We start from the raw sequence: 13,377 nt of genomic DNA, 5'->3' as shown, positions 1-13,377 counted from the left end.
TTAGCTTAGCTTAGCTTAGCACCCGCTAGCGGCACAGACAGAAACATAGTCATTTCCCCCCTAACCTTGGTTACAGTCCCAAACACATCTTATTATCACATCCTCACACATCACCAACTTACGTTGCTCATTAACGCACACTTCTCACGGAATAACCAATTCTCTGCCGGTAATGTGGAGCAGAAAAGCTCAGGTGCTTTGCCCACGTTTCTCCCTGGACATAGTCTCTCATACAAAGCGGTGGGGTGACCTCTACTGGCCACTCTAAAAACTGCAGGTGAACTAACAACTGAACAGAATAAACCCATAACTACGGGGCCTTTTGTACAGTTGCATCATGAAGATGTTTTAAGTTCAAGTTTATACAGATTAGTCTTGAGTTAGTTCTTTCATCGCTCAGAGATTATTTTTATTTCTGGTTCATGTTTTCATGTCTTTGTCTCATCCCTGTGTCTCCTCTGAGAGTCTGTCATGTCCTATGTGTATGTTTTCCCTGTCATGTCTCTGTTTATTCCCTCTCCGTCTCATGTTTGTGTTCCCTATTTGTTTCTTGGTTCCTTAATTGTGTCTCTGTGTTTCATCTCCCTCACCTGTTCCCATTTTCCTCACCTTGTGTTTCATCCTTTGTCTCCCCGAGTCTGTTATATGCCTCCATGTTTTGTAGATCCCCATTTCTACTGTCAAGCTTGTGTGTCCTTGTCAATGTTCGTGCATTCATGTACTTCCTGTTTTATTTTGACAGTCACTCGTCCTGTGCTAAATGTGTGCAGTAATGCTTCCCCTGTCTCATTATGTCTAATTTGTTCCTGTTGTGTTCCCATGTATTTCCACTTCCCTCATCACCCAGTGATATATATTGTCTCTGTCTTCCTCACCCCTTTGTCAGATCATCTGTTCATCTTCCTCACGTGTTCCAGGTTTTCATGTTTCTAGTTTCATGTTCCTTGCTTCATGTGTCACATCCTTAATGATTTAGTTCATGCCCAGTTAATGTTTCCTAGTGACCTCTTGTCATTGTTTTGCATCTTTATTTAGCCTCAATAGCCTTAAAACCTAGTTTTGCCCTCAGAATGTCTGCATTTGGGTCCTTACTACAGCAATGACAGCAGCTGCAGTGACAGTGTCACAGTTTGACGTTTACTCCATGCCCCAGGTCCTGGATCGGTTTGGCACTGCTTGTTTTTTCACAACATTGGATTTAACTAAGGACTACTGGTAGATTACCTTGCCTCTATAGTTCAAGGAAAAACCAGCCTTCTGCACTCTGTACGGTTTGTAAAAATAAGTCACAGTTCTGTTCGGCTCGTTTGAAGCCCCAACCACCCTTCAATGCTTTATGGCTGTTGTGTCATGCTGCATATCCTTCCATCTACTTGGATGACGTTATCATCACCAGTGGAATCTGACCAGAGTATGTGAGTAGCCACAGTCCTGGAGTCTCTGAGGCTCGCAGCCAACCCAAAGAAGAGTGCAGTAGGACGACCAGATGTACAGTATCTGGAGTACCACTTAAGAAGTGGTCAGATACACCCTCAGATAGAAATAACAGCAGCCTTCACATTCTGCCTGCATCCCAAGACCAAAAAAGAGGTGAGATGGCTCTTGGGGCTGGCTGGTTACTACTGGTGGTTCATGCCCGACTTAGTTGACCAGCCCCTCACAGATCTGGTCCCGTGAACAGAGCAGTGGCAGGCAGGGTTTGTGCAAGTAAAGAAGGCTCTTTATGGGGAACGCCTGCTCCACAGTCCTAATGTTTCCCTACCTTTCATTCTGCCTACTGATGCCTGAATAAGGGGCTGGGGGCAGTACAGTGGAAAAGGAGTGCTTCGCTATGCAATGGGCAGTCGACTATATTCGTTATTGCCTCCTGGGCAACCCTTTTATCCTCTGTTCAGATCCCGGCTGAATTCACTCCATCGCATGAAGAATGCCAATACCTGGATCAACCAGTGATATCTGGCTCTCCAGTCTTTTAAGTTCAAGGTGATCCATAGGCCATGGGCGCAGATGGTTGTGGCTGATTTCCTAAGACAGGTTATTTGAATATCTGAATTTAAGTAGGATGCAGGAACTGGGGTGTGTAGAGCAGCAAAAGGCAGCTGTCCCCAGTTTGGAGAGTTTCCCGTCTGACAACAACCTAAACCTTGCCAATGGAGTCATAGACAACATTGTTGCATTCTTTGTCTCTTTCAGACAACAGTTCAGTAAATATTTTCCAGGGACAGCAGAAGTGAATAGCTGGATGAGAAACGGCATCAGCATCAAAGCATCTGACATGTCTGAAGATTTTACAGTTGTTCAGCAGGAGAGTTTAATAGAACTGTCTTGTGACGAGACACTGAAGTCCCCTTTCAGAAATCAGACATGGTTGGACTTTTGGACACAGCTGCCCAGTAAATATTTTAGGGAAAGCCATGCACTTTCTTTTTCCATTTGTGACAAGCATGTTGAATGCTAAATCAAATCTCAGACTGAAGCTGACCTCAAATGACCTTTATATCACAGAACTGTCTGGAGCCATGCCCATCCTTTTCATTTGGTATGTAGGCTGTTTCCAGGAGCCAGGAGCATAAACCAGCTGTACTCCACTGAACCATCCAAGATGTGCTCTCAGTGGCAGGGGAACAATATGAGAACAGCCCCACCAAGGGTGGTGACAGAGCATATCGGAGACGGCGGCAACTTATAATAACAATGCTCAGTGGCCCGTGGAGCTAATAACAGACCAAAGTAACCTCCCTAAACAGGATTAAGTAACCATCATAATGAGAAGACATCCAAGAAAAAGACTCAAGCATGAAGAGCTGGACAGCTTGAAGAGTTGGACAGTTCTTACATGTACATCTACGGTCTAAAGAAGTTAACTGCACCTGGCAGCACAAATGAACCAGCTGTTAATGGACATACCCAGACTGGCTAAGTGAAGGCAGGACAGTCCTAAACCCTAAAGACCTGCTTCAACACTACATGAAAGATCCTGTCATTGTAGCAGCTAAGATGAACAGCTATTTGGCTCAGAAAGGAATAGACAGAAAAACCAGAGGGGCAAAGCTATATCTACTGATAGATAAAGCAGTCACTCGAGACCATAAAACCAGACCAACCTGTGCACTGCCTGGATGGACTATAAAAAAGCCTATATTTATTTACTTCTATTTATTTATTTATTTATTTAATCATTTGCAAAAATGGCAAACAATTCCAAGGAATTGAAACAGTGGGAACCGGTTCTCAACAAGAACCGGTTTTCGATACCCATCCCTAAAGAGGAGGAACCATCATGGAAGGATAGGCCCCTGCACAGTATGTACCACCGGCAGATAGAGGAATTGGCTGACATCCAGAAATCCCACCAGTGGCTGGACAAAGCTGGAGTGCTAGACGAAATCAAGCTGTATGCCTGGAGTGAAGGAGACATCACTCCAGGCCACCTGGAGTGATGTAGTGCACAGAGGCACTAATCATGGCAGGAGAGGAACAAGTTCTGAGCACAAGATCCATAGAGGCTGGGGTCTATCACACCAGGCAAGAACCCAGGTGCAGGCTGTGTAAAGATGCCCCTGAGACAATCCAGCACATAACAGCAGGGTCCAAGATGCTAGCAGGCAGGAACATACATGGAACCCCATAACCAAGTGGCCGGCATAGTATACAGAAGTGTTTGTGCCGAATATGGCCTGGAAGTCCCGAGGTCAAAATGTGAGACACCCCAGGGGTAGTGGAGAATTGCCGAACTAAGATCCCGTGGGACTTCCAGATACAGGCAGACAAAATGATGGTGGCTAACCACTGGACATAGTAGTGGTAGACATGCAGAATAAGACGGCTGTAGTGATAGACGTAGTAATACCAAGTGAGAGCAACATTAGGAAGAAGGAACACACTGAGTTGGACTGATTGATGCTGTTTGGTTATTTCTAACCAAACAGTGATCCAGGAGCAGGTGGCAGTGAGGAATGCTGGTTCTCACTTCATCCACATTCCCATATGCGTTGTAAATAACCTCCCTCAGTGGGTTTGCTGGCATAGTAACAACCAATTCATTCTGTGTTATCAGTTATGTATGGTTTGTTCCAGTATCCCTATCCCACTACTCATCAATATGTCCTGTTTCCTGAAAACTTGACGTGGACCTTGTTAATCTGGGCAATATCTGAGTCAGTTAGACTTCAGTTATTTGTCTCTTGTTCATACTTTGAGGTAGGCTTAGGTACCATGGGGGACCATGATTTTGTTCCAAAGACAGTGTTGCATAAACACACACCTCAAACAAACAAACAAACAAACAAACAAACAAACAAACAAACAAACAAACAAACAAACAAACAAACAAACAAACAAACAAACAAACACACAAACAAACAAACAAACACACAAACACACAAACACACAAACACACAAACAAGGGGTTCTTAAACAGTTTAAGCTGCTTTGGTGTTAATCAAATTAACAACAGGTTCACTAGATGTGTAACAAGACAATTCCTCAAAAGGTGAAAGCCACTGACATTTTTTTCCTGATTGTTTTTTCACTATTTTTTGCATTTTGCCAGTGCCACTACTTGTAGCATAAGAAAACAGAAAGTTACTCTAGGTCAGGGGTGGCCAACTCCGGGCCTCGAGAGCCGGTGTCCTGCAGGTTTTAGATGTGTCCTTGATCCATCATAGCTGATTTAAATGACTAAATTGGCTCCTCAACGTTTCTTGAAGTTCTCCAGAGGCCTAGTAATGAACTAATCATGTGATTCAGGTTTGTTGATCCAGGGTGATATCTAAAACCTGCAGGACACCGGCTCTCGAGGCCTGGAGTTGGCCACCCCTGCTCTAGGTCTTCAACCTATCAGCAGGACCGTAATCTGTTCCTCTGTGCAAGGAGGCACAGGATGAGTTCAAGGATAAGCCAGCAAGCCAGTGGTGTGAATGTCTCTAAACAATCAGAAACAGACTTCATGAATGTGGCCTGATGGCCCCACATCCTGTAGTAGACCCTTCTACTCTCTACCCAGAATTCTGGATCCCAGTTGGTATTGCCAGGTCCCCCACTGGTGCCCTGTGGTTTTTACATATGAGAACAGGTTTGTTCAGAGCACATGTTACAGATGTGAAAGGGTCTGGAGAAGCTGGGGAGAACATTATACTGCCTATAACATCATTCAGTATGACCACTTTGATGGGTCAATGATGGTCTGGGGTGGCATATCATTGAAAGGACGTACAGACCCCTACAGGCTAGGCAAAAGCAACTTGAGGTCCAGGGTTATCAGGATCCTTGGACCCATTGTCAGACTCTACACTAGTGTAGTGGTTCATGGGTTTCTCCTGATGCACAACAATGCCTTGTCTTATGATGCTAGAGTATGCGGGCAGTTCCTGGAGGATGAAGGAATTGATACTATTGACTGGCCCCCACACTTACTTGAATACAGTAGAACACCTCTAGACCATTATCTTTCACTCCATCCAATGCCTCCAGGTTAGACCTCAAAATCTTTCATTTTGAATGCACACAGAACAAGGGATGTCAAAATAAAACAGGAAGTAATGAACACAGAGACCAAGACTAAGAGACAAGAGACAAGACTGAGGGGACAGAATGGGAATACAAAAAGGAAATAAAAACAACCTTGCGGTAACTCAATGCAGAAATAACTGGGACATAACAATGACACTATAATAAAAGGTCAGAATTACAACAGTACAAAATGTAAAAACTATAATACAAAGATAATCAAAACTAGAAACCACTAAGCATCCCCAAAACTCAAAACGGACCATCACAAGTAGCCTGCTGTTTTTTTGTTTCAGTTTGACTTTTTATAGGTGAATAGTTTTACATTCCATCAAATGATGTGGTCCTTTCTATCCTAACTGACTTTAAATTTCAACATTATCTACCATGCTGTTTTTTTCCAGTGAAATCTGATGTGATTTTGAAGTGTTCCTTTAACGTTTTAAGCAGTGAACGCTTGCAAAGAAAATGTATATGATGGACATTTTCCTGGTAAAATAAAGGTTAATAATAATAATATGATGATGATGATGACCACTTTGTCTTCAACAGAACATTCTGAAAAAAGCTGAAGAAAACTCAGAGAGGGAAGCAAATGCCATAAAAGCACATCATGAACTGGAGAAGGTGAGCAACATTTTTAATTTTATTTCCTTTTTCAGCGTTTGATTTTCTAATAATTAATTGATTTATGACACTATTACTACTGCCCGATTTTAAAAACATTTTTAGTTGAACTTGAACTTGGTGGCAGCAACATCCCATATGGAAAAGATATATATAAATCTTATAAAGTTTGTATCTGTCTTGTGTGAAACTTGTATGAAAAGCATACAAGAGTGAAAACAGATATAAGATCCCTTGAAAAATTATATAATGAAACTTGTATGTTTTGGATACTTACTAAAACAATGTATGAAAGTAATGAGAAATGGGCCACTTTCATGAGTAAATCATGTAAGCCTTATATAATTTACTCATGAAAGTGGCCACTTTCATGAGTAATCACATATAAGTTTTTACTATTTCTTTTCCATATGGGATGTCTCGAAAAAGTTTTGAAAAGGTTTATTACTGTGTAGCGTCATCGACTTTTCTTTAAACAAACAGTCTGGAAATGTATGGGAACTGAGGAGAAAAATGCTTTCCCATTCTTGTCTGATATAAAATCCTAAGAGATACAATCAAAAGGTCTTATTTCCCATTTTGTTTCATTATGTTTAGTGTTTTCAGTTAGTGAGAAGTCTTGACTGCAGGCAGGTAAATCTAGACTCTTATACAATGAAACCTTGATTTTTAAAAATATCTACAGTAAGCAGTTCAGCATTTTTAAAATGCAATTCACATAAGGCATTATCTGGATGAGCGCATATGTTGTTGTATATACCTTGGTGTGGAAGGTTGCCAGTATCACTAATGAGGCCTCATATTGTCAGAGATGCAGGCTTTTGAAGCAAGCTCCCATTAGTCAGATGATCGCTCTTGTTTTTAGACTGAAGGATACAATGAATATCATTTAAAAAACAAATTTCAAATTTTGATTCATAATGCTCTTTGCACGATAGAACTTTTAGGTCAAACTAGTACGGTAACTTTTGTACCACTGGTGCAATAGTAAAATTCCAATGGTTCCTGAAAGCAACAACTCTGTGCTTTTCACTGATATTTGGGTCATTACAGTAATCCCAGTCAAGGTGCCACATTAAAATCATTACAGATGTTTTAAAAAAATGTTGCAAAATAACTGTCTGACACCAGCAACATGTTAGGCTTTAGAGTATTAAACTGTATTTTTTGGACGGCCAGTTTTGTGGAAACTGGTGAGTCACATCTTTACTTTTGCTAACTTGTCTACAGCAAGTTAAACCAATTAGCTGCAAAATGTTCCTCCTCTTGTTTCTTTTTAGCATTACTTTTTCAGGCTTTTGTCAACTTTTTAGAGAATGTAACAAATTCAAAGTGATTAAATATTTTCATGAAATAGTCAAATGTTTTATTTTATACTTATTTCATTCCTTGTGTTGTATTGTAGCTAAAATATTGGTTTATGAGATCTGCAGGTATTTGAATTCTGTTTAATTCCATTAAAATGTTATAGAGTTGGGGTTGCAATATATACAACATACATAATAATATAACACTATGGACAGTTTGAATTTATGTTTAGTCTTTTCCTGTTTTATGGGGTAAATAATTTTTTCTTTGTCTCTAATTTTTGTTTCTTTCTCAGATTGTAAAAGAGTGTAATGAAGGGGTGCGGAAAATGAGTCGCACCGAGGAGCTTATCAGCATTGAAAAGACACTTGAGTTTAAATCCAAGGTAAAATACATGTTATTGTAACAAGCTTTTTCAATCAAGGGGGAGTATGTTGGTTTTTGGACCGAAGTGCAGACTCATTAGACAGAGTGAATAAACAAAAAATAACTTTTTTTTGTAGTTGGTCACCAGGTTTGCACACATGTCAGGAAGGATGCTGGCCCATGTCTTTTTATAGAAACTCACAGCACAATGACTTTCTTGCCTGCCTCTTGGCAACTCAAAGGTTCAGCTAACTCCACAGGTTTTCTTTAGGATTGAGATCCTCGTTTAGGTGGCACTCTCACTTGGTGTTGACTTTCTGCAGTACAGTATCACTTTTAGTCAATTGGTGTGTAACTTGGCCAAAACAATGACTCTATAGTTTTCTCTGCTCCCCTTCCCAGTTCCCCTTCAGTCACTCTCTGTCTGTCTGAGTGGTGTCCAAAACTGATGTGGACTTTAAAGTTAATTGAGAAACTTTCTGGGGAAAACCTGGTCTTGTTAGAAGAGACATCCATCGCACTTTGAATGGAGCTGTTTATGTGTATTATTTCATAATAATATTTAAATTTACAATAATGAGGAACACATTTCATCAACAGTAGATGTCTTTCTGAAAGTGCTGTAGCTAAGGGTTCTCTTTAGCATTATAGCCAGGATGACAAAAAGTCAGAGTTCTGTTGAGTCAAAGCATAGCAGCAGTCATCATTGGAGTTAATTATTGCTTGGGCCACATTGAGTGCTCTGCCTCTCACCAGACTGAAACACAATAGGACTCTAATGGGATACATGGAGATGATAATTACTTCCTGTTTGGAAGTGAGGTGGTAGAGAACCATCATCTCTGCTTTTCCAGCTGAGCTCCATGTGTGGAGAGGGGTTTCTGGAGGGAGTCTGAATCCAGTGAGTTCATAATGGCCATAATCATTCTGTCACCAAGCCAATGCTAGGCCAAGATGCACTTGCTGGACACAAAAGGTCAGCATTAAGGGTCAGTCTGCACTAAGATAAAAAGATTTCATACCAGGAAGCAGACACAAAACTAAGAACTGTTTTAGACCATTAAATTGTGACTGGGACTGTAACAATCTGCTTGTGACTGTGGAGAAACGTCAGCCTTAAGATGACAGCTGTGAATGACGGCATGGGCTACAGGTTCGATAGCAAGGGAGGACCAGGGGACTGTGAAAAACACTTTTTTCCCCAATATTTTTAGTTGAATCTATGATCATCACATATTTATCAATGATAACACAGTTTGAAGGGCATAGAATATAATATTTTTTCTCCCAAAAGGTGATTACCAAATAGCTATTAGCTGAAAACTTGGGATATTTTGGCATTATGTGGAACACATTTGAAATTTGAGGAAACTAGCAAGTGGATGGTAAAAGAAGAAGTGGCATAAAAACTGATCTGCAGTAGATGAACAGTACCTGAAAGTACCTAAAAGTCATGTCCTTAAAAATAGGAAACAAAAAACATTCAGCAGAGACCTGACACAGGAGAAGAGAGATGCATGTCCACTAAAGCCTCATCAGACATGGTCTTAATGGTAGGGTACTTCTGGTAATGAGGATACAATTACCATCCTAATCATCAATGCTTCACAAAGGTCAAGTAGCAGACTCCTTTTAACATCGGGAGTTAGGTTTTCTTGCTCAAATTGCAGCAAAGAAAACACCTAACGGAGATCAAGAACTGTTTGACCTTCATTTGTTAATTTGTTGCAAGACATGCAGCAAATGAGAAGTCTAAGGAGAATTCTGGTCAAGTTCTGGTTCCAACATGTACCTGTTTCTTTTTGACACACAGAGAAAATGTATTGTTTCAGATAATTGATTTAGATTTATGGACATCTTGAGCTGGCTATTATTCTCATTGTTAATTAAACATTCATTAATAAACAGTTGTGTTTATCTCTTTGACTGAGATGTTTTCCATATCACCCAAAGCACCTGCTTGCTCTTTGCTTGTGGGTAAATGGTCACTGCTATGTTCATTGAATTTCCAAATGTATTCTGTTTTTGAACAATTCAGTAAGTCTGTACCCCTTTTTGTTTGTTATTTCTCTTAACCTTGTAGTCTGTGCCCATCATTTCCCACTCACGCTGGTTGCTAAAGAAGGGCGACGTACAGCAAATGGGTGGACCAAAGAGTACTAGGACCATGCGAAGCCGTAAGCTCTACCAGCCTGTCTACCTGTTCCTTTTCAATAATCTGTTGCTGGTCACCAAACGCAGGTAAGCATTTAGTAAAGTACTCTAACACAATAGTTTTGTAAATTTTTTGAATAGATATTTAATTGGCACCTGACATTGATTTAGGTTCAGTTCTGAATTTCAGTCTTTTGACAAAAACCTTTATTTGCTTGGTCAAATATAACACTTCTTAAAAATCTCATCAACCAAACTAAACATCCGGGGTATACCCACAGCCGAGATCTTTTTCCTGCTCATGGATGGTAGGATTCATAACATAACATAACATAACATAACATAACATAACATAACATAACATAACATAACATAACATAACATAACATAACATAACATAACATAACATAACATAATTTCCTTAGGGATTATTAAGGTAATCTGATTCTGATTCCGGATCATGTTCAGTAAGACACTTAGTTATGTTTGTGGTGTGATATACATGTAGAAAATTGTTTGGCCGTGCTTGGCAGGACATATATGTTGATGTCCACTGGACCGTTGTGTTGTAGCTTGTATTTTGCCCCTCTGGTGTTCCTGCTAATTTCTTTCTGGAACAGGAGGGTCGAAGAAAATGTATCGATGAGTTATTGTTTTGTTATTTTAGATTTTAACTCTTATTTAAGTGATTTTTATGAATTTTTGAACAGCTTGCATTATTCATAAATGGTTTTCAAATTTTCTTAGTTTCTTAGTTTTAGACTAGTCAATTAGTCTACCTTTTTTGCTAGTTTAGTCAATTATATAATTATATAATAAACTGATATTCCCTCCTACTGTACTGACGATAAATTAAATAATGTGTTTAAAACAGCTTCACTAAAAACTAAAAGCTATCTTTACTAAGGATTACTGTTTAGACTACTTTACTAAAGTGTGCCAAATAAAGTGGAAACTGCGAAATGTTTAGATTACAACAGATCATTTTACTGTTGCTCTGTAAAACAGGGGATATTAATTCTGTTACACTGTTACCAGTGGGGACAAGTTCCAGGTTATTGACTCCTGTACACGGGCCATGTTGAGAACAGAAGATCTTGAAGACCAAGGTCAGCAACTGGCCAATGTTTTTAATCTTAAGCTGCTTGAGAACCAAGATGAGCGTGAGGTCAACTATATGCTCAAGACCTCCAGTATGTGAGTATTCAGAGAAGAATCCTCTTAGAATTCCATTAAGCAGTTTCTATCATGTCTTCTATTTCCATTATTTGTAAAATACAGTGTAAAGACAGGAAAAATATGACAAGGCAAGAAAAATATTGCGACAGTCAAGAAACCTAAAGGACTGGGCCTTCCTTTGTATGTGAGCAAACTTTGCAAAATTGTTTAAGTAAAGCAATTTAGTCCTTCTGAAGCTTTTTACCACTTCTGAAATGTCTCCAGTTATGCCACAGAATGGGTGAAATCATGAACTTCATTGTAGTTTGTAAAGAAATTTCCATAAGTTCATGTAGGAAACAAGTCTGTGCATGATATTGATAAGCTGAACTACTGAGACAAACTAAAGTGTACATTTGCCTGGATCATTAAATGCAGAGTAAGTGCAGGTCAGTGGGGAGCAGGAATAATCATGCTCCAAGTATGGTCCAAGATCACATGTTCTACAATTCCCTCTATGGAAGGAGTCATGGCATTGGCTTGGATCTTACAGGTTTAAATTGTTTTGTATGGACTGTCTGCTTGCAAAAAAAGGTGAAATTACCATAAAGCAACGTGGTAGTCGGTTTTCTTTAAATGATTATTAATCAGTACTATCATGTGGGCAGGAGTGATAAGCTTCGATGGATATGTGCACTCACTCCTAACCGGCGCACACGCTTCATGTCTACTAGTGCCCACCAACCAGGTGAGACAGAATACGGAACCCACAAGTAAATTTCTTTGTCTGTGTAGACATGAATTTAAGTTGTCTATGACTTTTATCAGATTCTCCACAGGTGCAGTGTATTCAGTCATACTCAGCTCAGGAACCAGATGAACTCTCTACTGAAATGGCTGATGTTCTGAACCTCCTAGAGAGAACAGATGATGGTATGTAGATACAAAATCTGCTTATGTTTGTTATCAAAAACAATTGCTTTTTCTACCTAATACGTTTTGGTTTCTGCATTATTTTCTGTAATTTTGTCTTTGGTCACCTTGGGTCTGGTCTTCTTTATTCCAGGCTGGATGATGGGTGAACGGCTCCATGATGGTGAAAGGGGATGGTTCCCTAGTCGAGTAGCAGAGGAAATCCAGAACAAGGAAGTCCGAGCTCAGAACCTGAGAGAAGCCATCAGGATCCAACAGGCCCATGAAGGTGGCCTTCATGCTGGAGCCAAGAGTGGCGTAAGGGCAGGAAGACATGCACCAAAAGGCTCCATCTTCTCCAAATCATGAAGTAATCAAATGGGGGCAGCAGTGAAGAATAGCAGTTAATTTATAACAGTAATGTAACTTTATTTTTAGACAATTGCATCATATGCCCTCACAACAAAAAATACTTTTGAAACTCCACAATTGTAGCGTGAAAAGGGAAAAAAAATATAGTACTTGAGTCAAAAACTCAAACCAGTGATATTCTTTCAGGGCAAGCAAGGCAGATAAAACTAAAACTAAAAGTCACCATGCACAACTGGTGCAAGAAATGCTTCATATTGCATAAATGTTTACATGTGTTTGCAGGACCGCACATTTGTGTGCAATGGATTAATAAGTTAAATGTTGTCAAACCCCCTTATTGAGAAGGTTTTAAAACTGTAAAGCTGTAGTCATTTCATTATAAAGTTACTTTCATTACACTTACATAAAAAGACCCAACACACTACAAATGGACAAAATGATGAAAAGATGTTCATCAATTTACAGAATTTACGGAAACTATAACAATAAAAACAAAGAACGCTTTGTTTTGTTTCTCTTTGGCGGTCAAGCTATCTATCACTGTATATTATAAAGTTTTCAATTATTAAATTAAATCTTGTATCAGCAACCAAGAAGGAGGACCTAATGCTGACTTCAGTTTAATGAGTTCAACAGAATGCATTCAAGAACTAAAATGTACTCAGAAATAAGATTCCTAGTGTTCATTTAAACTCACTCTGTTTTGTCTCAAGTTTCACATACAATAAGCTCTACCCTCTTTAGACTGACAACTAATGAAAAAGAAATTTGACAACTTCTGATTACAACATTGCCAGTGATTTGTATGTCAAGACCACTCTGCTGCTCTCCATTTCTCTATAACCATCATTATCTGCTTGATTCGTTGCAGACCTGTACTATAATTGTGATAAACATTTTCTGCACTTTAAATGTGTACGTATGTACAATTTTATATATATATACATATATATGTATATATATATATATATA

The 13,377-nt window shown here is 39.4% G+C and overlaps 1 protein-coding gene across 1 annotated transcript in view; it reads left to right on the top strand.

The window, feature by feature from the left end:
- ngef (neuronal guanine nucleotide exchange factor) overlaps window positions 1-13,288 on the top strand; it is a 39,760-nt gene extending 26,472 nt beyond the window's left edge. The window contains exons 9-15 of the mRNA XM_005749368.1: window positions 6,061-6,135; window positions 7,739-7,828; window positions 9,893-10,050; window positions 11,002-11,160; window positions 11,790-11,869; window positions 11,950-12,054; window positions 12,188-13,288. Of these exons, the coding sequence (XP_005749425.1) occupies window positions 6,061-6,135; window positions 7,739-7,828; window positions 9,893-10,050; window positions 11,002-11,160; window positions 11,790-11,869; window positions 11,950-12,054; window positions 12,188-12,402 (882 nt within the window). The 3' untranslated portion in view covers window positions 12,403-13,288. The remainder of the gene's footprint in view (window positions 1-6,060; window positions 6,136-7,738; window positions 7,829-9,892; window positions 10,051-11,001; window positions 11,161-11,789; window positions 11,870-11,949; window positions 12,055-12,187) is intronic.
- Window positions 13,289-13,377: the final 89 nt, after the last annotated feature.

This window comes from Pundamilia nyererei, unplaced genomic scaffold, assembly GCF_000239375.1.
Source record: "Pundamilia nyererei isolate P.nyererei 1_Seehausen unplaced genomic scaffold, PunNye1.0 scaffold00243, whole genome shotgun sequence".
NCBI lineage: Eukaryota > Metazoa > Chordata > Actinopteri > Cichliformes > Cichlidae > Pundamilia > Pundamilia nyererei.
Note: the sequence above shows the minus strand (reverse complement) of the source record. Positions and strands in the feature narration are given on the sequence as shown.